The 25693-nt window shown below is 37.4% G+C and overlaps 4 protein-coding genes across 6 annotated transcripts; 3 read left to right on the plus strand and 1 right to left on the minus strand.

Annotated features, from left to right (window-relative positions):
- The first annotated feature begins 38 nt into the window (after positions 1-38).
- LOC131777748 (box C/D snoRNA protein 1-like) lies at positions 39-5507 on the plus strand. Its single transcript, XM_059094078.1, has 8 exons — positions 39-169; positions 447-553; positions 1123-1214; positions 3062-3165; positions 3491-3559; positions 3740-3820; positions 4194-4274; positions 5256-5507. The coding sequence occupies exons 1-8, from the start codon at positions 78-80 to the stop codon at positions 5404-5406; spliced, it is 777 nt and encodes a 258-aa protein (XP_058950061.1). The 5' UTR covers positions 39-77; the 3' UTR covers positions 5407-5507.
- Positions 5508-8809: 3302 nt separating this feature from the next.
- Positions 8810-16597, minus strand: LOC131777756 (eukaryotic translation initiation factor 4E type 2-like). Its single transcript, XM_059094087.2, has 10 exons — positions 16450-16597; positions 16271-16349; positions 13426-13500; positions 12707-12853; positions 12126-12230; positions 10876-10953; positions 10490-10564; positions 9912-9973; positions 9488-9562; positions 8810-8905 (listed from the first exon to the last, which is right to left on the minus strand). Exons 1-10 carry the CDS (start codon positions 16464-16466, stop codon positions 8863-8865), a joined length of 756 nt encoding a protein of 251 aa, XP_058950070.1. The 5' UTR covers positions 16467-16597; the 3' UTR covers positions 8810-8862.
- A 139-nt stretch (positions 16598-16736) lies between these two features.
- On the plus strand, positions 16737-18450 carry LOC131777757 (RWD domain-containing protein 4). Its single transcript, XM_059094088.2, has 2 exons — positions 16737-17114; positions 18206-18450. The coding sequence occupies exons 1-2, from the start codon at positions 16761-16763 to the stop codon at positions 18404-18406; spliced, it is 555 nt and encodes a 184-aa protein (XP_058950071.2). The 5' UTR covers positions 16737-16760; the 3' UTR covers positions 18407-18450.
- A 131-nt stretch (positions 18451-18581) lies between these two features.
- LOC131777755 (retinol dehydrogenase 8) lies at positions 18582-25524 on the plus strand. Of its 3 annotated transcripts, none has more exons than XM_066168735.1 (4): positions 18582-19365; positions 19583-19977; positions 22442-22715; positions 24415-25524. In XM_066168735.1, the coding sequence occupies exons 2-4, from the start codon at positions 19629-19631 to the stop codon at positions 24800-24802; spliced, it is 1011 nt and encodes a 336-aa protein (XP_066024832.1). In that variant the 5' UTR covers positions 18582-19365; positions 19583-19628; the 3' UTR covers positions 24803-25524. The 3 variants fall into 3 exon arrangements, with proteins under 3 accessions (XP_066024832.1, XP_066024833.1, XP_058950069.1); XM_066168736.1 differs by having other exon boundaries at positions 18582-18996; XM_059094086.2 differs by lacking the exon at positions 18582-19365 and having other exon boundaries at positions 19565-19977.
- The last annotated feature ends 169 nt before the right edge of the window (positions 25525-25693 follow it).

The raw sequence follows: 25693 nt of genomic DNA on the forward strand, positions 1-25693 counted from the left end.
CCGACGCTTTACCCCACACTCTCCCTCCGCTACGTCTCTCCTTGCAGGGGAGGATACGGTTACACGTGGGCCAGAGTATGGCGGACAGTTTACCAAACACGAAGTGTGCGATGTGTTGTGAGGACACTGCGAGATATTGCTGTCCCACATGTGCCAAAAAAACATGCAGGTAACGGATTTTGTAAAATTACGATCTGTTAGGGACACATGCATGTATACTAGCTTGTTTTAAGACAAGAAATGAGTAAGATCCGTCTGAATGTAAAGAAACTTACACGAGGAAGGATTTGTTATTTTTTCGGCTAGAAACTGAATTTGTCAATAAATAGATAAAAAAAATTGCTGACCTTATTCTGTGATATTTGTAGAATCACGGTTTTTACTCCACAAATACTTTAATAGTTAACTTTAAGTACAACCAGTTATTTGTTGTGATTAACTTCTAGTCTAAGATGTGTGAAGAGTCACAAGATGAAATTTCAGTGTTCAGGAGTACGTTGTAAGACCAAGTTTATATCACTTGACAACTTCAAATGCAGTAACTTACAATCGGGTGAGTAACCTTCTTTGTCACAAAATCTTAGTGATAGGTGAAATTTTAAAATTCTTTTAATTACATGTGTATGAAAATCGCTGATATCACAAAATGGGTTGTGGTGAATATTCACGTTACAAATAGTTCCAGATGGGCTTCCATGGTCATTGAGGGCTATACCAAAAACAATTGCTTTTCATGGATTTTAAATAATCTTAAGACTTAACAAGGTACAACAAGGTTTGTTTTTAAATCAATCAACACTTTCAAGTTAGCATGTCATGAAAACAAAAATAAGTTAAACAACTTATCATCCTTTATGATCATTTCTATTATCGTAATTACCGGTAAGCATCTAATGTTAGGGCCAATAAACAGTGAAATACAAACCCTGAACCACTTTCATTTGGAGAAATGAGTATGGTAAACACAGGGGTATGAGTGGTTGATAAATTAGAGAAGGGAAGTAAAAGTAAAATAGATAATCTACCCTTGCGACCAGATGCCTCTGACTGTCCAGTTTGTAGTTTGCATGTTGTATATATGTGATTCCCGGAAATTGCTAACAAATTGCTTCTGCTTTATAGACCTTGTGTTTTTGGAGGACATGGACAGACTTGTGAACTCTACAGCACATCATAGTCAAAGCAAGTTTAACAGAAGACATCAGAACTTCCAGGTGGGTGTAGTTTTGTGTTTGAAAGTTAAGTGAAGTTTCCTTGCTGTGCTGATGATACCAGGACTTCACTGAGATTGGTGTCAAGTATGCAAAAAATAATACTTCAGAGTCCATATGCATAGGCCAAACAACTTGCATTTCATCACATACCATGAAAACAGCATTCAAAGTCCAATCAGAACATACCCAATCATTGCACTGCATGAACATTGGGCAATTTTTCACATGCTTGAATTGTATTCCACCAATCAAATTCCATTTTGCCACATAGGACTTTGCTCAATCACGTGTCATTTTCTTGTAAACAACCTGCATTTTATCACGTATTCTAAGTGCATTGTCCAACCCCACTGAAAAAAATTCACATAGATTAAATGCTATTGATATTGTGTTTTCCACACAATCCTCCCACATTTAACTTTTTCCACAATTTAGAGTCACTTTAAGTTACCTTGGACTTTACCCAATTGTGCGTTAATTCCATCTAAAACAAGGTCCATTTTATCACATAATTCACACAGAGAGGGTAAAGTCCAGATAGACAACAACCAATCAAGGGTCTATTAAAGGTACAACAAAGTGTCAGTTTGCTTTTCATAGTAAAATTACATGGAATTATATTTTTGAGGTAACTAACCATAGACGAATAATTTTGATTTTTTCTCTGTTGGAGGAACGGCAATAAACGTAGTCTCTTTTGCAAACAGTATTTGGTCTTGTCACAGAACATGCTCTCTCTCAAACGGGAAATAGAGGGCATGGTGTTACAAGACCAAACAACAGCTGCGAAGGAGACAACAGTAAACAATAGAGACAGTAGATCACATAATATCTGTGTGAGTTCAGATAAATTAGGTTTCTTATGTCTTTCAGTGATATTTTCATTTTTTGAAAGTTATGCTCTTTTCAGCAACAAAATGAAAATGTTAAGTACAGAAACTGTCCCACTCAACTCACCCAGCTGAAAAAATAACTCTAGCGTGCTAGGCATGCCTATGTTTATTGTTAGTAACGATAACTGACCTTTTGACAACTTGAGTGAAGGTTGGTTTCAGATTCAAATGAAAACTGGTTTGTCTACCTAATTTTGTAGTTAACTACCCAATAATGATCATTTAGTATTTTTCTTAACACTTAAACCCGTAAAAAAAAAGTGCAATTTTACAAGAAATTATAAATACTGACCTCTACAGCATGCCCTTTACAAGCTACTGACTGGTAGACTTCAATGATTACATCATACAGCAGTTAAAAAGGAGGTTTTCATTTTGATAGAACTGACTTAAAAACAGAGAAAAATACTGAAAAATGTGCAAACTTGTGAAAGTCATAGGAGTGTCCTTAGACTGTGCCTCATTTCTAAATTCCTTATGTTTGGCTGTCTATGATCATAATTTTACTTCCTTAGGGCATTCAATGTAAAAAATTTGAGTAAAACTTTATTTAGTCAAACAGATCTAGATTTAATGAGACTAGAAAAGTGATTCAATGTGTGCAGCCACCTGTTATTGTTTAGTATCAACTTATGCAGGAGCAGGTTCCCTCTCAACATCAACAAGTTATGATCCCCAAACCATTTTCTGTTAATAATAGAGTGCTTTTCAATTGAGTATCATAATAATCACAGCAACCAATCGTGACAAAGGAAAATATCCTAAAGAGCTTATGAAAACTCAAATTGAAAACAAGCTAGCTGCCAAAAACACAGGGAAATGTAGGTAACCAAGTCATGATAGGGTTTTGTTTTGCATCTGATTGGTTGAGAGAGATCAAGAATCAGAGAACAAAGTTAAGCAAAATCAATCCCATCACTCTTCCTATTTGTCTGATTACTCTAAATTGTTTAGGTTAGGCAGCTTTGTCTTGTAGCAAAGCAACGTGGTGTGGATTTAAAGATCTTGCCAAATGGAATGTCTAGGAGGAAGGAGAATACAACAAATTTTAACAGAAAGTAAGTAACTAAGTAATATACATTACAGGCAATTTCTTTACTCGCAACAGCTCACTGGAGAGGATTGCTATTTACTGACAGATTGTTAATAATTTATAGTTCCTAGTTTTCACATTTGACCATTCACTACAGATAAGCTGTCAGTTGTGAATATGGTGGTATACAGGGCCACACTGCATGCATGCTTCCATGTGCTGCAAGCTCTGCTATAATTTTTCAGGTTTAAACTGCTCTACCCTCCACCTCATTTCTATGGTCTCATAGCAGCTAATCACTCATCAGCAACTTTGAAATTTAAGAATTCTTTCTCTCTCTTCCTATGTAGAGAAAAGTGCATAAAGTGGAGAATTCAGTGGTTATTCCCTGAAGTTGGAGTGGAATATACTGACAAATGGTTGGACTCTTAGAGATGTGTTTTACTTTCAAAACATCTAATGTCATGAACTTTCTATGTTATATAAATTATACTTTCCAGATTTGCTTGTATATCATTATAATTTTTCCCATCAAAAGCAGTCTCATGAGGTACTCCTCTCTTGTTGCTTTCTTTTTTGGTGATACAAATGGATTGCAGTGTTTCAGAGCAAGAAAGTTTAGGAGATGCCCTTAGAAAGTATATAGACCCTGAGAAAGCAGATGCTGTGTACAAACAAAGGTAGTGTACTGTAGTTGGCCAAAAGAAAGTATATAATGTGCAACTTACTACCCCACTTACACATAGCTCTGAAACAATGTTTTTTATAGATGAATCAGAACTGGTCTTCTGAAAGGTCAACAGATTTATGCTTTTGGCTGAAAGATATCTTGACTTGCAGTTCATAATTTGCACAATCTTTAGCCTCAGGGATTATCTTCCAATAAACCAAGTACTAGAAGAAGCTTATAAGTATGTTTATTCATTCAGCTATTTCACCCTGAGATATGGCCACCTGATTGTAAATCACAAAAAAGTCCAAAGATTAGTATACAAGTGTTATAATTATAGTAAGCAATTTCATTGCCATCACTCTAATGTTTTATTTTAATAGTTTAAAGAAGTATTGTGAAGTTGGAACCCAAGGAGTATGTGTGTTTTTAAAAAATGAGCTTGTTCCTGGAAGAGAAATTAGGTAAAGTTAAGTTTCATGTTTAAGTTCCTTTCCAGTCACATTCAAGCTTTTTGTTATTGACACAATCATAAAATATAATAGTCAAGGATATCAGTTTTAATCATATATTTCTAATTTTAATCTCTGACAAAAGTACAACCCTTATCGACTTTTCTCGAATCTCACTGCTTCCTTCTAAATGGTGAGTGTACTCAACATATTCCAATTTTCTAATTGCCAATATTGACGAAAGGAAAAGGGGTAAAAGGATTGTAGCTTAACAAAAAAGAGTTAAGTTTTTTTTCAATTGTTTTTTTTTTAAGTCTAGTTTAGCTTTAAGCATGACTTTTTCATCGTGATTTTATTAGCATATTCTCGCCCTGAAAAAAGAAACCCTTTTAGCCAAGATCAGAACAAACAAGAATTTTGTATCTTGTATATTACTCAGTTTCCTTTAACTGGAAACTCTTCATCTCGCGCACGCAAACAATTTTGGTTTTTTCATTCCGGTTCGTGCCATGTCATTCAGTTCTCAACAAAGAACAACAGTCGGTCTCACCTCATTCTCGGTCATTTGAAAGAAAAATCCGATTATATGACTTTGCATTGATCCTTTCTTCAGTAGTGAAAGACCTCAAATTTAAACTGACAAGTTTGATTTGTGTGAGAACAGTCCTGCGCGTCCATAAAAAAGCCACTGCAGCAAATTAACATCAATAAGATAGCATTTTTTCCTATCATGTAATTAATGACCGTTGTGTCCATTATCACCGCGCGAAGATCCACAGTAACTGTTGTTAAAAATAATAGGCAAAGTGAGACCTTATTTCTAACTGTATCTACTTGCCCAAAAGGCACCGAGGGAAATCCTACCACAACTTTTCATTTGTACTGGAGACCATGTCCACGTTTCCTTGATTGGTCACAAATAGCGTTCCAGGTCTCCATATTGGCTTTTCGCTATTTTGGAGTAAAGGTTACTTTATTCTGATTCCTTTCCAGGTATCACCAGCTAGATATTTCACAGACTTTGAAAAGTTGTTTGAACAAGAAGACTATTATTGAATTCCCCACTTTACATGTTGTACTCCATGAGAAAACAGCAAGCTACCCCACTGGCAGTCAGCACATCGATGATGTGTGTGCGGTTTGATTTTCTGCAGATACTGAACGTTGTGATGATTTCTTGTTTCCGACTTTCTTTTGTATGTTAACGTGCTCTTGAGACGAGAAGAATAAATAGTTTTCAGAAAACGCCTCTGGGTCAAATTGTGTTGCAAATAATTCCGCCAGATCGACAAGCCAGAATTAATGTTAAGACAGTATCGGAGACTCATTCCGTATTACAGTGAAGAACTTTCAAAAAAACCTGTTTGGGGCAGAGAGTATCTGCAAGTGGTTTAGGCAAGATGTTAGGTGTGAAGGTCATTCTTTATTTTCCAATAAAGGGCGATAGTGTTTTGTTGGTCTCCCACCCGTTTAGTCTTATCCATTATAATAACACCAGATCCTTCGTCAGGTTTGGTACAGACTAAGTCATCTCGACGTTTGAGATGGCTAGCACTAAAACTTTTGTCGGTGTGGGGCTGCATCTTGCGACAGTCAGTCTAAATCTAACATTTTCAAACCCCGTTATCATAATTGTGTGTACCAGCCACACGAGTAATTTTAACAGGATCACTCTATTCACAACTCTCCTCCCTTTCTGCCTGTATGACTGAACAAAAAAAAAAGGTGTGATAACGGCAGCAAAATACCGTATTGTCGCACCCACTTTCTTTATTCGTGTGAGGGAGTTTCTTTGTGAGTCATCAGGATAGGTCAAGAGGGGTGATATTCCGTGTAATGGTGATTTGATTTGGTGGTCATGACTGTTGTTTGTGGTGTGTTCTCGTTTCAGCTGGCGATTCATCGTCTTTTATCAACTTACGTTGGTACCTTGTAAAACACGACTTTAGACAGATTTAGTGAGACGTCTAAATGTGATTTTCATTAAGTTTAAGTATGACCAAAATCATTCGATGACATGAAGATAGTTTTTCTCCACTAAAACGTAGAACCGGAAAAGTAACTTGTAAGACCTTTTCACAGTCCAGGAACACATACGTCATCTATTTTGATATTTGATCGGTGAAAACAGATGACTTTTCACTATCGTTAACAATCATTGTATTCAGTACGACTTTTGATACCCCAAGGAGTGTAGAAATAGAACATATAGTCAGCCTAACTGGCCCGTTCATCTCAAAAGTGCAAACTTCGTGCTTTTTGCTTCAGGCCAATGGGCGCGCCTTCATCGTGGCCTTGGGGAAAGGGAATGATAATGAGAGCAGTGCAAGACTTGGCCCAAGTTTGCTATCAACGTAAAACTAAGATCATGGCGTTTGTGAGAGGTTTCTTGTCTTAACTCACTGGTCATCCAGTTTATCCTTTGAAATTACTACCATATCACCCGTTACAAGTCTCGTGTAAATAAATCTTTTACGACGTATTACTTGTAAATGCTCTGCGTGCTGATGCAGTATATATCCTCCATCTTTTCGGTCCTTCGTATCAGCTAATCTTATGAACTTTATTCCGGGAATATCTATATCCACGTCAGATATTTCTTTGTCAAGATATGTTTCCGTGATTTCAAGAATTTCAAATATACACGGGAATTGTGTAAGTTCCTCTATCTTGTCTCTTAGACTGCTCACAATCAAGTGCGCCAATCTAACGTCTGTTAGAACCACGGTCTTCAAACTGCTTCTCTGGAACAGGTAGACCACCTCAGTAGCTTGTCGTTGCTTCCTAATCCAGTCCGTGGTGAACTATCATTTTGAAACTTCCATCTACACCATATGAAAAGCTACTTGCGTCATTAATTTTAATTAATTGTTAAAGTCGTTGTAACGACTTTAACACGGAACAGTAAAAGTAACGTGCAAGGCCTTTACACAGTCCAGGACCGCGTACATGTTATATTTTTATTTACAATATTTCACCATCGTCAAAAGCCAATGTTTTCAGTCCGACTTTGACACCCCTTGGAGAGTTTCAATGGAACATTTGACCAGCTCTCTCTCGTTTGTCTCGATCATGAAAAATTCATACCTCTTTTGGCTTCTGACCATGAGCGCTCCTTCATCGTCGCCTTGGGGTGGTGCAGTGCGAGATTGGGCACAAGTTTGCCATCCAAACGGTGACGTTCATGGGAGGTTTCTTGTCCTAAATCACTTGATATCTAGTCCATCCTCTTAAATCTACTACCATCTTCCGCTTTACAAAGGCGGTATGGTTTTATTTCTTTCAAAGAACATTGGCTTTTTTTTTGGGTTATCTAGATTAATCTTAGTTGGACGATGGTCCCTTCAAACCTTGGCATCGTCAGAGTTTGATTTTGATTCAGATGAGTGGAAATCGAAGCCATTCCCTGGAGTTGCCGCCGTCTTCCCCTCGACACCAGCGATTTGCTCGTTTCTCTGCTACAGAAAATGGAGACATGTTATTTGCAGGTAAGGGAAAACGTAGGGCAATTTCTCGGTTGATCGATCGCCTGTTCGAACGTCATGAACAAATTGCTGGCCTCAAGGAATCAGTGTCAAATATTTCGGAGAACAGTGTCTTTGAATTCGTGCCATCGATTTCTCAATGAAGCGACAATAAAGGGTTCTCCGAAAAATGCTTGATCTTTAAAAGCATTGGTACGAGTTACGAGTCCTACCCATGTTGTTTTTGCTGAAACACATATTTCTGAAATTTACCATATTGAAAAGAAAAGCTAAATATCTAAATGAATTCTATACTAATGTTTGTTTATGTATACGTCTAGCTAGTGGATTATATACTGGGTGGGCAATCACGGAAATGTCTAAAACTGAATTGATCGAGGGTACCGATGGCACCGCTGATTACCCCTACCCTGCTCGTCTCAATCATGTAAAGTGCGTCCTTTTTGGAATATGTTTAGTTTAGTTAATGGAATTGGTGCGCTTTTCCTGGTTTCTTTATGTTGCGGCATTGCTGTCATTCGAAAAATTGGAGGTTCTTCTGTTTTTGGTGTGTCTTGCGTGTTGGTGTTGTCGCTGCAGTTTGTCTAATCGATGCAGTTTCCAGAAATCCTTTGTTTGTGTGGATGATTGAAACGGTGCACTTGGTAGTTTTGGTATATCTTTGCCAATCATTTGAAACGCTAGTGCAGAAAGAGCGTATCACCTGACAATACAAACAAACAGATTTGATCAGTCTAAGTTTAGTCTAGCCCGGTAAGTGCCGATTTTTGTTCGCATGGAAACAGGGGCTTATGGAAAAACCTCGTAGGACGCAAAACACAAGGCCAAAATCTTATTGAATTCATTCATGCTTTTAATGGTGTTATATCAAAACGCACTGATAAAAAATGATACTTAGGAAAGATAGTGTTTAGAAAAAGGATTATGGGGTTTTGAAACTTAAGGCAATGGATAGGAAAGAAAGTGGATCGGTAATGCACACTCGAATCACTTCACTCACTGGAGACTGATTTCTATTTAATCTTTTTTTTTTTTAGCCATAACTCAACAGGAACGTACTCATTTGCAATTCATCAAGGAATATTTTATTTTTCAAACATGTAGGCTGTAGAAATTCATCTCATAAAGACATCTGTATTTCTAAAACTTGAGTTATCCCTAGAAATAAACAAAATTGAGATTAGGGAGTTAATTAAGTACTTCACAACATCAATAGAAGAATTCATTTGAGTAATTGATTCAAAATAATTCGTGAATCCAATTTTATTCAAAAAGAGAAAACGGTTGGGGAGATTACTAAAGATAAGATACTGTAAAAAGCTAGGACATCAAGTTGTGCAACACTATTGGAAATAATGCCGCACGCTACGTTTTGAAGGAAAGTCACTGAATACTGCTGAAAATGACGTTCAATATATCTCAAAAGAAACCAAAGCAGTTCCTGATATGAAGACTATGGTTGATAAAATAATCGAGTTTATGTTCGCCGGCAAAATTATGTTCGGGGCCCGGCTCAGGCACATTTTAGCCCCAGCCGCTACGCACAATGCACGGGCACAATCCTATTTGCAACAAAATTCATTTAGACGGCACTCCACCTGAGCAAACTTATGTTTACAGGTAGGATCTTATGAAGTTAGTGGCAGGTCACGTGGAGGGGTGTTGACTAATGAAAGGGAAGAAAATTAAGCATGGACATGACTGAGGCCGGGGACGGGAAGGCTCTACAGAGCGCCTTACTTCAAACTGCTTTGATGGGCCTTGTACTCCATGATTGTGTTTTGTGGCAGATTCAAAACCCTCTTGAGTGTGTCCCTACAATAACGCAAACATTCACCTTATTCAGTGACCGTGCGAAGAGACTACGTCACCTACATCTAGAAACCACAGGTATGTAGCTGGACTGGTCAATAATACAATTTTAAAAACAATTCGACGTGACGTAAGCAGTTCCGGAAAAAGCGCTTGCCGGTTGCTGACACAACAGCGTCTCCTGTCTCAGCTGTCAGGTATAATTAACTTTTTGCACCCAAAAAGTTTCCTTGAAATTTTTTGGAGACACGATTCCAACTTGCAAATGTTTGTTAGGATATATATTTTCTCACTTGCACTTTACTTTCTGAAATGAACTCAAACACAAAAAACACTCTATATCCAATATTACCTTATACGAGTAGTTGTAGCTTGATCAGCTGCATTTCGGTTCCATATCGAGATTATATCTTCCTACAGAAGGTCGAAATAATTTCAATAATTTTCATATAACAACAAATAATATTGTCATGCCCAACCTCAGACTTGCAGATCAACAAGTGAATTATTTCAATTTTTTTTTTGGCCAGAATTAAAAAAGTGAATACAAAGAAACAGAGGCTAATGGCAGTGATGCAAGAATAACTATGCAATTTTCATCTATGGTACTAAGAAAAAATATCAGGTGATGGTCCATGTGTATTTCTGTACCAAATCTACAGGTGTTCAAGTAGTTTTTTTGGTGGTGTAAATGTTAAACACATTTTCAGTAACATAAGTAGTGTATTGTACCTGTGAATTTTAAGTTGAGCTATGTTTCAATATGTTATGAAAAGTAATTATGACATATAGTAAGGGATGTATCAGATGAATAAAGTGCTATTGACAATATTAATAAAGAGCAAAATTACAATTTCATCTGAAATCACAAATTGACTTGTAACACACAGGGTCATCATTAATGTCATCATTATCAGTCAATGCCAGTACCTGAAATCGTACAGATATCACTGCTCCACAAACTTCACTTCCAACCATAAACTGCTCCCCAAGCATAGCCAGAATCTACAATTATATTTATACAATTATAATTATTAAACAATTACTGTTAGTTCTTTCAGTGAGAAAACTTGATTACTAGCAAAATGGTAACAATTAAAAACTGGTTTTGCCAGTTTCCATGTGTTGTACCATCAAAATATAAAAAAAATTATTTTAGAGAATTTATACAGATTGAATAACTTGAAGAAATGTTTTAACTCAAACTTAAGAGGTGTTGTATGTGTGGAGAAGCAAAGTTGGTTTTAAGAGTTAAATTTTTATGATAATGATTTAAGAAGTGCAGAAAAATTTTAAAAAAAGTGAACTTAACCTACAAGATTCTCCCAGCATCTTGAAGCTAGTCCTTTCCTCAGTCTAACTATCCACTTTCCTCCATATTTGTTAGCTTCATCCTGCAAAAAGGACATTACCACTGTCAACAAAATGATTAACACACTTGTCTGACGAGTACTTCATGCATAATTTTTTTTCACCCTTGCCATTACTTTGGCCTCCATTTCCCTTGAAGGAGCATTGTGCTTCATCACATGTACCTGGAAAAACATTTAATGTGCAATATCTAAAGGGAAGGGGTCATATTATGCTCACACTTACCAAGTGTTATGTAATTTTATTCAGAGTAATTTGTTATTTACCTGTTTACAGTTTGCAAAAAGAAATTAGAAAAAGTGAACTAAAACCTGCTTTTACTAAGACTTAAACTCAAAGTAAATTATCTGTGTTGTAATCACTTGTCATTCTTATCATGAGTTGTGGTACATGTAGGTTATAAACACAAATTCCGAGAAACATTCACATCGCCACATCTTAAAAAAATTCAGATCCAGTGTTATACAACGTACTGTTCTAAACTTTAGGAAAATAGGAAACTGTTCACACAGCAAGTAATCAGATGTATAATGACACACAATATACAGTAACTTGTATGGGTGTATTTCAATTTTCATCATAAAAGCCTATTATGTCATAACCAAAGAGTAAACTGCAGTGAACAAGGCCTTGAGTTTTTGTATTCTTTAACAAGGTGACAAATCTTAGCTTTATCCACTAACACTTATCCAACATTTGATTCCTTCAAAACACTGCCCGATAGTTGTCTATCTCAATGTCCCTCAACACCTCAAGGAAATAAGGGTTATGATATTTGTCTATCATTAAGAAGACATCCAAAACAAACCTATTTTCATAATTTTCTTTGTTTATCTATTCCTAAAATGTAGTCTTGCTGTTGATTTGAAAATTTTGGAATCATATTTGGACCAAAACCTCCTTGTTGGTAATGAATAGAAATCTGCTGTATTTTCATTTTTTTGCCATTCTCAGCTGTTACGTTGCAGTGAACCTTCCAGAGAAAAAGGGGAATAATCTTAAGGGAAATAAGTTCTTGTTTGCATTTACATCTGATCAATTAAAATTGTGGTACTTGAGAACATCTCTTAAATTCCTGTCAATCAAAGCTGAAATGGCTGAGATAATTTTCACATGTAAAGGAAAAGAAATATCATTAACTTTGTGGAAAAAACAGCAAATAAATTTCACCAAATGTTAAATCTGATGGACTTACCTCCCACATTGGTTTAATGCCATCCTTAAAAAGGTGAATATCACTATGACCAGATAAATCCCCAGGCCTTACTAAGTAGCTATAAAATCTCCAAAACTGTTCAACCTGTGGATAAAAATGAAGGTATTAAACATTTTGATGGTACATTTCTGAGGTAAACAATATGACAAAAATTACACAGTCAATGCCTACTTTTTTAACTGTAAATTAGTGTTTAATAATTACATGTACTATATGATTGGGTTTTGTATCTGTTTCATCTCATATCTGCAAAAATATTTAGACAACCACAAGCTCATAGTTAAGACTAATATGGGATCCGTTATCACAAGAATTTAATGTTCATAAAATTGTGTAATTATCCAAGGTACATGTAGCTAACAATAACTGTTATATGGATATCCAATTCCTTGTAATTTTCATAATTCATGAAGAGCAGACAATAGCATTTCCTTTCCCAACCCATACTGATAACATTAATGCTACATTCCCAAACAAGTAAAGCAAATATTAATAATTAATTTCATTTCAAATTTTGTCACATATTTTTATAACCTAATGGTAGGAAATAGAAAACTTACAGATGCAAACTTTCCAACCAACTTTATATTGTCAGCATAATTAGCAGAAGACTGAAGTTTTCCTGGTGCTCTTCGTGAAAACCAAAAAGCATGAGGACACTGCAGGGGATGCTCTCCATCACCAACAGTCACAATTTTGTTCTCAAGCTAGGAAATAATAACTCTGTTTAAGGCTGACTTACCTTCTGTGAGGATTTACAAAGATACTGTTCTTAAATATTAAATATGGCTGTTGAACAACATTGACTGAGTGATCTTCATCCTACAAACCCTTGCTCAACATAGTCTAGCTCAGTGGTAGAGCATTGGAGCACGGAATCCGAACTTAATTCCCCCCTAGACTTCTGGTCACTTAGAAGTCAATCAAGTTTTGCCATAAGCAATCCCTAGATGTTTTGTGGTACTTTGGCAAAATGACCTGAGCTGCCCTAAGATATATAAGAGTGGTCTTTAGCAAAACGAATCATAAATGAAATTCTTGAAAATATGATAAATTTCCTTGAAAAATTACAGTGAAAATTCAGAGTTCTAAGGGTCTATAAAAATTATATTAAAATGAAAGGTAAAAAGTTTTTTTCTTCTCTTAAAAAAAATTAATTCTAGCTTAAACAACTTCTTTACAACCAATTACCAGTGTTAAATTTTTAGGAGCAAAGAACCAGTGGAAAGAAAAATTTATTTCAAGCCTTGGTCGAGTGTGTGTTTCTATTTAAAAATACCTCAGCTTGCAATTTAATTCTTCTCTCTTCCTCCTCGCTAATCCCTTCTCCATTGATGCTTTCATCACTCCTGGTCTGTTGAATACAAAGTACATGTACGCAGTCTGTTAATTTAGCAATACAGTAAAGAAATGCCTCAAAAGTTATATAGTTACCCCCTAGCTTCTTAATGAAACTTGTAACAGTTCTTGATATCATATGAAAGTTCAGTCCAGCTGAAATAGTTATCAGCTTCAGATCACTCTTCATCTCGAACAATGTTCTGTATGTGTAGGCACACTGCAACAGCCGCATCCCTTCTTGGTGCATTTCCTTGAGCAGTTGCTTAGGCACAGTGTTTCTTGCGAAGGCTGTACACTTATTCTTTTGACAAATGTCACCACACTACCTCCTTACACTTAAACAAGTGCTTGACTTGTTTGCAGAGGTCAGCTGTATCAATACAGTGAGCAGTACATTACTATTCCCTGACCCACTTCGCAGCACCAACAAATGTTCTGCCATTGCCAGAATAGATTTGCTCTGGTCTCCCTTGCCTCCCAATGAACTTTTTCAAACTCCTCAAGCACTCTTCTGTTTCCAAACTTGGCAAGATATCCAAGTAGACCCCCCACATAACACTGCAGGCATATAACAGAACATAAGCCTTTCTCTCTCCTTGTCTTGATATGCGATGTTACAGTGGACCAGCATAGTTGACTCCTATCACTTGGAATGGGTTAATGCCTTCAGAATGGGTGGTTGGAAGGCATCCAGGTGGTGGGGTAGCCTTTGCCATTGCTTGAAATCTTTTGCATCCATGGCACTTTGGGCAAACTTTCTTCACCAGCTTCCTCAACTTAGGGATCCAGTATCAGTTTTGAGCTTTGATCATCATTAGCCCCACTCCCCCATGCAAGGTTTGAAGGTGCGCTTTAACAATTCGCTGGGAATATAGACTGGTTTCTGGTAAATACACTGGGTAATCTCCTTGCAATCGGCCCCGAGACTCCAATAGGCCTTCCTGATTTAACTACAAGTTCAACACCTCTCTATCCTTTTCAACTTCACCACTCTTTTGAGCCTGCCTTTCCCAATGAAGTCTCAGCTGGTTTGTTTCTTTAGTTGTCAGTGGTTCCTTAATGTACATTCTTCCTCAACTGCAAAGAGTGTTGTGTGCGAATCTTCTCATCCACGCACACACACATACAGCTTTCCATATATGACATCTGCATAATACATTCTCGACCTCATCCTCTTCGTCAACTGCCACTGCCAGGACTTTCCAAACAAATTTAGCTTTGGCTGACCAATTCTCTTAGCTTGCAAGCCTGTTGGGCCTGTGCCACCACTGATCTACTTCCTCTAGACAGCCTCCACAACTTCTGAGATCAGCTGGGTTCTCTGCGGTAGGGACATAACACCATGTGACACCATGATGACTGTTTATCTCCTGGACACAATTTCAACACAAACTGCTTGTGCTCCCCTTGCCCCCTAATCCAATACAAGGCAACTGAACTGTCCAGCCAACAGTGCATGCTTGTTAAGGGTAATCCTTCAAAGCCTCTTTATGTTGGTTATCAGGTTCACGGCTATATGGCTACGAGGTCAAGCTGCAGAATAGTCAGGCCTTGTTTGGAGAGTCTTGACCTTAAAGCAATCAGACCTTGGTTTATCCTGGCCGCCTGATGAATGACAGCATAAACACAGGCTGCAACTCCATTTGCACTGGCATCTCCAAAGGAATGTAGCTTAACCCCCTCAATCTCTTCTCAATGAAGGGCAAGCAATCTTGGCACTTCAAAGCTTTGTGGCAAACTGCCCTCCCACTTTAACCAGGCCTTTACCATGTCACGTGATAGTTCTGTGTCCCATGCTCTCTTTTTATTACAAACAGACCGATAAATGAGCTTGCCACAAAGTGTCTTTGGTGAGATGAGTCCCAGGGGATCACAAATTGTTGCCAGTTTGACTAGGATTCCTTGCTTTGTCAACTTCACTTGTTCAGATGGGACTTTTACACAGACTGTGTCTTGTTCCTTGTTCCAAGAAAGATCAAGTATTTTTGACATGGTTCCTCATGGGGCTCCCAACTGTTGTTTAGCCTGGGTTACTTCTTCTGTATCGACTGAAGAACAGTTCGCTTAAACCTTTTGTCTCGATTTATTTCTCTTTACATATAATATAAACCTATATCTGTCAGAGTACTTAACGAAAATCACATCTAGGTGACATGCCTTTAAAAATGTCAATCTTAATAGCACATTCTCTTGTTTCATAATGACATTGTACAAAATCACTACAATCATGATAAGCTAAGCAGATCATCAACACAATACTGTTTTGAAACCATTTTCAAGCACATAACCTAACAAACTCTTCATTAATACCCTAATTAATGCAAACTGTATTCCAAACTCTCAGCAAAACCTTGGGTAGCTTTACAAAGTTTTAAAAGCCAAACTAGACATGCTTCTCAATTTAGATTTTAATTAGTGATTTGAACTAAAACATGTAATTGGCAATAGGATCCCTTAGTGGAAATTTTTCAATAACCCCTTCAATAGTTGTCACACTGTCAGTGGAAAAGTGCAAAAGTATATTGTATGGTACCATGATCGTAACATCATTCCTCTATTGATCATCAGTTTGAGCCTACCGCAATGAGTTTACGTACCATGGTCTACTTTTACGTTACGATCAGTTCTGCCTTGCACTTAGATAAAACCCCACGGGAACAAGCGCTGGCAAGGACTTCTACACGAACATCCAGCCCCTGATCATCATACTAACTGATGACATTCAATCATATAATTCACCAAACCCACAAAGTTTCCAACACACTTACGCACAAAAAGCTTACCTTCATGTTTCTTGGTTCGAATTCGTCGTCCTCCTTGTCATCAGTACTATCGCCATTATTTGAATCGTCAAACTTAAGACTGTTTTTGGCCAAAAAAGGATCAATAATTTTATGGGTGACGAAAAGCCACCTGAACTAGCACAAAGTCATTTTCTAACAGTAAAAAAACGTTTACTTACGCTTCGAACTTGTTCATTTTTAGAAACAACCAACTGAGGGTTAGCTAAAATACTTCAAAAGAAGCTCTTCTTCAGAATATTTTGACTAATGTTTCAACTTTGTCTTCAAACTCATTGTTTATACCTTATTTAATTGATCTCTAGACTAACGCATGCGCACTTTTGATAGAAACAATACTGGTTCTTTGTCAGCGGTATGGTCACCGTGTTATGTCATTACGTGTCCATTACATGAATTCTGTGATCATACCGCTGACAAGGAGCCAAAATGATCCTAGGCTCGAGAATGAAATTCACGAAGCATCCAAAGCATGAGCTGCAGCAGTGATCAGGAGGATGAGCGAGAAGTTCTTCGTTCTATCTTTGATGCAGATGAAAATTTTATAGAGGTTAACAGCACAACCTTCCAATACAAGTTTGGGGAAGATGGGCACACTCAATCGTTCCTGTTGGAAATCTCGTGGCCCTTGGATTATCCGACATGTCTACCAAATATTAACTTAGATGCATTTTATAACAAACATATCACCTCTAAGGTGAAAGAAACTATAACCTACCGAATCAAAGAACAGTGTGAAATGTGCCTCGGAACTGCTATGACATACTCGATATTTGATTGGGCTAAGGAACACTTGCATGAGCTTTTGGAAGATAATCAAGAACAGGTAAGTACCTCAAGTTCTATTGTTGAATTGTATGTATCACTTGTAATGCCCATCAAATGTTAAAAAAAAAAACAAGAGTGTAACTAAAGCGTTTTCCAGTAGCCAATTTTGTGGATGAGTACCTATGGGATATTTTATGTTCTGAGACAAATAACTTGACCCTTACCTAATCCATCAGTTTCTTACCAAAAGCCAACCTTCTTTTCCTTCCTATGGAGAGCATACGAAGCCAGTACTGCATACTGTTCTAGTCAGTATGGTGTGCCAAGTGAAGTAAATTATTGATGCCACATGAAGCTGATTACTACAACATTAATCGTTACACATTACAAAATATGATGTTGTTTAAAGCAGGTTATTACTAGTTTACTATTAATGCACTTCAAAAGTCAAAATCAAAGGTTCTTTGGAGCCACCCCGTGGTATTTCTTAATTAATCAATTAAATAGTGAGAACTTTAACCCTTTGCCATCTCCTTTGAATATCACATGATGTATCCTTAAATGACTTGATCAAAACTATTTAATTTAAAAGCATTAGACAGAACTCAAATAAACCATTTGTGTAATAACAACAACAGGCACAAGATGAGGTTTCAAGACAACTTTTGAAAAAGGTCAGATAAATTGACAGCCAAAAAGGAAAATTGGGGAATTTGAATGATGGTTAAATTGATGCTGAAAATTCAACCTGTGCCCACACAGCCAAACTTGGAGTAAAATAGCTCACCAGGAAATTGCATGGCAAAAGAAAGTTTAAATCCATTGAAATCTGTAAAACTTCAAAACATGGTAAATCAACTGAGTGAAATCTGTAAAACCTTGAAATGCAGTAAATCCAGCACTAAGTATGTGTAAAATATAGGAAAATGGTAGCAAGGCCGATTGTCTGATGTGCAAAAATCAACTTAAAGCTAAAAGAATTAAACCAAACCCTATTATTGCAGTAGAGGTAAGGTTTAAAAATTGGGGAACATCATTGTCACATATCCCCCAATTTTAGACCTGGTATATTCAATCATGTAATGCATTTCTACCAATTGTTTGCAAGCAAAAATATTTGATAGATTAAGTGGTTATTTATTTGGACAGGAAGAGGAAAGGAGAGGAAAACAAATACCAAAAGAAGATTCAAACACCAAATCAAAGAAAAAAGACAAGAGAGAAATATTAACAAAAGCACAGAAACGCCGCCATGCTGACAGGACTAATTTTAAAGGAGAAAGAGAGAGAGGATGGAACTGGGTAGATGTAGTGAAACATTTAAGTAAAACAGGAAGTAAAGATCAATGATAACCACTTTGTTGTGGCATAATAAACTTAGATGGTCAACCTTGTGTAAATCTCATTATCACTTTTTGAAGTATGTTTTGTGTAACTTAGACGGTTGGCTCTTAATGCAGCTGTCTGTTTTTTCATGGTCCACAAAGTTACAACAGCTCAAATTGATTTAGCCTCCTACAACTACTAGATGTATAATCTGGAATTAAAGATTTCAGTCCATACAGATTCAAGTGAAAAAAAAATTTTCAAAACAAGATAAGCTAAAATTTACTGAAAATTTTTCTTATTGAGGAAGAGCTTGGCCTTTCCTGCTGTCTCCACAAGAGCTGAATATTATTTTCTAAAATAAGTAGGTTGCTATTGGGTAGGAGATAAACTTTTTTCATTTGTTTCATGATAAAGTCACTCTTGATGTTGATCACAACGTTTCAACTGCAATACTGCTAGTCTTCATCAGGCGATGAGGTTGATTGTTTACTTGTCGCTATTTAGCATGTTGGTATGCTGCTATTGGTGCATTTTGATCCTCATTATTATTCTGGTTGTTAGGTGGTGTTTCCTCATAGGTCCTCATAAATTGGCTGTTGTGTTGCTTGATGGTGGGTATCCAAGTTTCTGGAATGTTGATTCCGCTATCTCTATTGATGTTGTTGGGATGAAGTCTTATATGGATAGCCTCTTTGACCTTATGTGTGAATCAGGGGGGGTCACGATCAATAAACTTAACCCTGCTCCAAATAGGAATATGCCCCGTTTCGTTAGCGTGCTTTTCAATGCGAGAAAGGGTAAAAGAACACGACAGAGACATACGGTTTGCTCCAAAAAGGAATATGCCCCGTTTCGTTAGCGTGCTCCGAAACCGCAGAGGTCTGGGTACATGTCACTTTAAAGCACGAACTGTTTTGATGGGGTCTGCCTACGTACCCAAAACATCCTCTCAGCTCATACAGGACTCTTCTCTAATAAAAGTAAGAGAGACAGGGGTCTAAGATATCGAGCCTTTTCTGTGTTCGTAGCATAAAGTATTGCTAGTTGAAACATTGGTTTGAAAATTTAAAGCTTAGGGAATGACTGAAATGTTTGTAACGAACGTGATTCTATCTGGACGCCGGAACAACGCCTCAACACCCGCTGCAGGGGGTATGTAACCTTGTCCTTTTTATTTTCCTTTGTTCCTCCACTCAGTTCCGATTGACAAGAAACAAACAAAATCTGGAGTGCTTCAAAAACGATGGGGGCTACCAAGAGTAGAATGGTATTTAAAAGAAAGCATGCATCGATCAGGAAGAGTGTTCAAATTGAACAAGAGGCTGCTGCTCCAAAAATTGTACTCTTTACAGGACACTCACACAGAATGAATCTAGCGATTGCTCTGCCGTTGGCTGAAGATCCGCTTTCGAGTTTCAAAGTTTTGGTCACAATACCATCTCTCTCAAGTAGTGAATATTTAGAAGATCCACGGGTATTGAATGTGCTCAATAAGACGCTGTTTGTCCTCCCAATGGATTTCGAGTCAGAGGAGTCGATCAAAGGAGTCCTTCGAGAGATCATGGATAATGATGGATTTATTGATGCTGTCGGTGAGTGTATATGGTGTTTACTGGTGGTAAATCGCGCATACTTTTCTTATTTTGACTATGCTACAATCTGCATAGTTAGAAGAACGTGCGAATCTTTGTTATCATTCTTTCACGTTATTCCGCTGTCAATGGTTTGCGAGTCGTTACACATTTTTCTGTGTGCAATGAGAAGACCTTACGTGACAATTTGATACAGCTGTGCGTGTATTCGAGCTGCAGCAAACTCACCAGTTCTGTCGACAGAGTGTTTTTCTTTTGGTAAATATATTTCCCACCTACTTGAAAAGCTTTTGCGGGTTTTCGGTGTAACTTAAAAAAAATGTGGCATTCTCACATTTCCGGTTGTAAAATTGTCTCCAGAGATCACGCGTTTCATTATTGAGAAGTCTGTTATCAATTTGTGGAATCCTCGGGCAGTCACTTCTTTGACTCTTTCTAAAACATCGGACGAAAGTGGTGTCCTAGAACTGTGTGTCAAATTCAATCGCTTTTCCCATGAGAAAGTATTGTATAAAACTTAGTAACTAATCAGTGCTGTTTATCGGCTGAGTCACCTAGTCATGAGGTCGTGGATTAACATGTTGGAATTATCTCGCGAGAAGTTAAACACATTTCATGAGTCAAGAGATGGGTCCGTTCTTTTAATTGTGACGATTATTAAAGCCCGATTTTCAATGCTCTAGGTTGGTTTTCTAAGGCTGTAATTGGATTATTGCGATGAAATGATCTTTCAGTTATTTCCAGATAGACTCTGTGTCGAGAGACACTATGACCTTGTTGTCTTGGATCGTGTCGCTGCTTATGGTGGATACGAAGTGAACTAAGTTAGTCCGAGTTGCCATATAAGATGTAAGCATAATACTATAGTCACCATAGGGTGGATCTTCAGCGGCTATTTGTGTCGAGACCTATTTGTTCTAAACAGTTTCTGAAAGGTTAGTCGATTCTCGCACAACTTCCGAGTCAGACGATCTTTCGAATCTGTTTAGGAGTTGTTTCTGTCCTTTCTCGATGAGGGATGGCTTCGAGGCCTATTATTATTATGATTTACTATTACTTCTATTATTACTAATAGACCTAGTAAGTCTGTGTTGTCACCCCTCAGTCAGGTGGGAGAGCCATGATAGGCTTCTTTTCTATTAAATGTTTGCGTGCGTCTCAGTGGATTTCCTTCGTGATTTTAGGATGTTTTGATTTATTTGAAACTATGCGCCCTGTTGGACAAAGCCAAGCAAACCAAGTACATTGTATTCAAAATTTCCCCCAACTGACGACGGTTGCTTATCAAGTAAATTATGCTTCATCTATCCCTGGAAGAAAATTCTTGTCCGATGAAGACACTAGAATCTAAATTCCGTTGATAAAGATGTAATAAATGCATCAAATCAAGTACAACATTTGGCTGTGAACAAAGCCTGCGAAAAGTCATAAATTCCTAAGGAAAACAAGCAATAAATTTGCTACTAAAAAGTTTCAAAAGCTGAACGCAACTCCCATAACGAGCTGAGTCCACTAACGTGTCCCCGTTGTCCACGTCAAGCGGGTCTCGAAACACGTTTGGCGCGCGTTACGCGTTCATGAACAAAGGAAACATGCATTGGGAAGGGATATCAATCAGTCAAGTAATGAATCAATTTAATTTGTTTCAGGGGGTGGCTTTGCGCTTTCCGTTGCCCTGGTATGGTAAAAAGGCGTAGTAGTGGAATAATAAAGTGATATTATTTAATAATACTGCAGTGAGTAAAAGATGTAAATACATGAATGATATCTATCAGTTGATGGGCGTACATGTTACTATGATTAAATTGAGATTAAGGTCAGCTAAGAAGGTTTGCCGAAACTCACTGTTAATTAGTCCAATTTTTTAAAACTTTTGGATGCTTTGTTTTCTTCAGCACTTTCCCTAAGTTCCTTTAGTCGTTAATGGATCTAATCGTAAAAGTTGAGTCATCATATTTAGGAATCTTAGATTTAGTTTTCTGAAACGTGGACGTTACAAATAAGTTGAAGCAAAGATTTCAGGTATTTAGAAGAGAAAATTGTAGTTCCAAATACATTCACGAAACTTAATACAACTCAACACCCTGAGAGCCGAGTTGGGTCGGTTTTCGAGATCTCGCCTCACCACTTTTTTATTTGGTTAGCGAGATCTTGGAAAACCTGGGTAGAAAATTTCCCAAGAGAACGGTCAAATCCATTGTTCTCTTTTTGTCTTTCTTTTTCTCCAGCGCGGTAATCAAGCTATTGAATTTCGCAAATGAATCGGGCCAATATTCAGGCTAAGTATTATCTCGGAAACAGGATGATATATCCCAAATGATTAGAGGCAAACAGGCCCGAAAACAGTAAATAAACAATCAATTTAAAGTTTTGTTTTGGTTATGGATGGTGAGAAACAGTGCTATATCGATCGACAGGCTTTCTTTGATAGCAAACTGAAAATTGTATCCGGCTTTACTTTCAGTCATTACGTCAAACGTCCTTCTAAGCGGTCAAATAGAGACACATACTACTGACCAGGCCAAGACAATATTTGATGTGAATACGTTTTTTGTGATCAGCATTATAAAGGCCGTTCTTCCGATGATGAAAAAGCAGCGAGATGGTCGACTCATCATTGTAAGCAATCAAGCAGGAGTGCTTGGTATCCCTTTTCACGGTCTCTACTGTGCCTCGAAATTTGCCCTTGAAGGGTTCATGGAAAGTATTGCTCCAGAATGTCTTGCATTCAACATCCGGTAAGTTTATAGAAGCTCTTTGATTAGTAAGTTCATGGCTTAACCGCAAATGCCATGAATGGAGCAGAGCAGTGTTGAAAAGAGTAGAAATAAAATCATAAATCTTAATATGTTGAGAGGCTGATCTGTACATCTGTCAGGGGAATACCAGGTATTTTAAAGTCACAGAAATAAGGTTATAGAAACTCACCGAAGAGTATCATGAAGTTGGTATGTGTTTTGGCACAACGCTGTAAGTTGTTTTTCTACGAATGGAACTCGATTCGCTGCGAATGAAAAAGTTGTTTTACTGCAAACTTACGTGATTCGAACTTGAACTTATTTAAAACAAACTTTTGTTCTTTCCTGTCACGCGCCTAAACATCTGGTTGTGTCTGAAACTCATGCAATCTGTAAAGGTTGCATTCAAACGAAACGTACCAAGCGTTGTGCATTCGGCGTACCCTGCCAACACCACAATGTTATTCAGCCTGCTGTCTTAAATGTGTTTGACACTAATTTAAGTTAATGCTAACCTCCTATATAAGTTTTTTGTAGTTACACTTAAGCATTGAAATTAGAAATGAAATTACAGTGCAAGCTGGAAAGTTAGGTGAACTAGTTGGTTTCTTTGTTAGCTTTCCGCACAGTTTGAGATCTAAAATACAACGGGAAAAAAACAAGAGAAAGAGAAAGAATACCAGTAACTACAACGTCATGTAATATGATGCCGTGTTAAACGTTGAGAGGAATTACTTTCTTCTTTGTTTTGACGATAGATAACGTTTTGTTTGTTACGAAAAGGCAAACCCACATCAGCTCTAACTCCGGGCTTGTAAAGATTTTGTTTAGCTGTCTTTATTTTAGCAAATATATTAACCTTCCAACATGGTTTTGGTTTACCTCAATTTTCTTTGTTTGTGGCTTATACACACCACCCCAAACTAATACACCTTGGAGATATAGGGATTAATTGAATTGTGATAAGTTTCTGATGCCTTCATTTCGATGCTATTCCCATATCTCGAGATATACGAAAACAAGCAAATGAGTTTGTAAGGAAACGACTTTTGATTTAAAGCGAATCGACTACGTTTTGTACTAAAATAACCTGTGACGAAACGGTTCCATTGGAGCGAAACTATTAGACACCTCTTCAAACCATGGCAAATCTTTGCTTGCTCTAGAAGAAGTGTCATCGCTTTTGCGTGCTTTGCGTGTTTTCCTTTAATCATTGATATGAAAGTAACCGAAATTTCCTAGCTTGTAACCCAAGGAACCCCTTTTGCGAAATGGATGATTGTTTGTTTCTTCAAATAATCTGAATTCAGTGAAAACACTGAATTTAATAAAGGCCACGAAAAAGCAATCAACTTAATTAAAATGTACTTATTTCCCAGTTTTAGACCCTGGTGTTCAACGAGAATCGCCTTGTTCCGTTCTTCTTTCACTTTGTACAGCGTTAGCCTTTCGGGTTTTCTAAAGGTACCACCATGTCTCTCTCTTAGAAGACGTGACACATTCTTTTTTGAGCAATAGATACGCGATATATATGTTGAATAGATGTGTATCTATTTACATATCTATTTCATAATGTATATATTAGAAGTATTGACCCTTCTAAAGCTGGAATGGAAACTCAATTATTTCGCTTGTTGTGTTGACATTCCCTTTCACTGATATACTTGATTATTGATTTTGCATCAATTCATCGTTGTAGTTGCTCAATTGTTGAAACAAGTATGATAAAAGGTGAAGAGAAGACGGCCCAAACGATACAAGTTTCTATCCGGTCTAAAATGGAAAATGCTGATGACCACACCAAAAAGTATCAAGATTCATGTTCAGCGAAAATGAGGAGACAAAGGTCTGTGAAAAACTTTGATTTACGCAGAGTGACTGAACTTCTACGGGAAATCATACTTGAAGAGAGACCTCATTTCCGGTACCAACTTAACAAGTCGTCAAAAGATGCAGCTAGGGAAAAATGGAGTGACCTACACGGAGACACCTACATCTTCGACTCTGCTGAACAATTTCTGTGCGTTGAAACGGAACGCCTGCGGGATGCATTGGATAATATAAATAGTGTTGAGAGCAAGGTATAATAAAGCTTGGAACGTGACCAGTTATTCCAACACCTTAGAAGAAGAATTCCTTCTTTCGAATACTAGCTATTTTTCACATGAGTCTTTGTTCTTTGTTCTCCCAAGCTAGTTATCGTTTTACTCGATTATACGTGGTCCTGCAATAAATGCTGCACCCGATCAGAAGAAGACAGTGTTTTCGAGAGGATTCTAACAGAAAAAATTAGAAAAATAACAACTACGGCATAACTCGTTAATCTACACCATCCTTGATGTAATTTTTCAACAACGAGTGCGTGAGTCCAAGGTCCAGTGACAACACAGATCTTGACACAGAGAAAACAATGAAAGCACGAGGCCGTAGGCGAACCGCATTGAGGTTTTTAAGTGTATGAATACAGCGATGAAGCCCGAGTTTTTCATATGGGCTACAAGATTCTTAACTCTGCTTTAGTAATCAGGATATTTTGTTTCAGGGCTCAAATTTTCCTTGGTGTTATGCGAGTCGTACAAATCAAAATTTTTCACGTTAAATTCATTTTTGCTTGTGTTCAGTCATATTTACTGGTGAAGATGGCAGACTCCTAAAAACTAGAGATGATTCAAAGTTTTTAGATTAGGTCAACAATTTACGAAACAAAATGGGTAACTTTAATATTTCACGAATGGCGAGGAGGTCTTCGTTGATGGGAGAAAATGAAATTGTATTGTGGCCAATACTAATTAAAAGTAATTTTCTTGTGTTGGTTTGTTTTCCATTCATGCGTGAGTCCAAGGTCCAGTGACAACACAGATGAAATGAAAATCATTCGTGCTTTGGATATCCCCACAGGTAACCCAGGCTCGCACAGTGAGCCGCCCCAAATATAGAAATTCGTTTACGTTGTACAGTGGGCGAAATATAAGGAAGAA

The sequence above is a fragment of the Pocillopora verrucosa genome, chromosome 6, assembly GCF_036669915.1.
Source record: "Pocillopora verrucosa isolate sample1 chromosome 6, ASM3666991v2, whole genome shotgun sequence".
Lineage (NCBI taxonomy): Eukaryota > Metazoa > Cnidaria > Anthozoa > Scleractinia > Pocilloporidae > Pocillopora > Pocillopora verrucosa.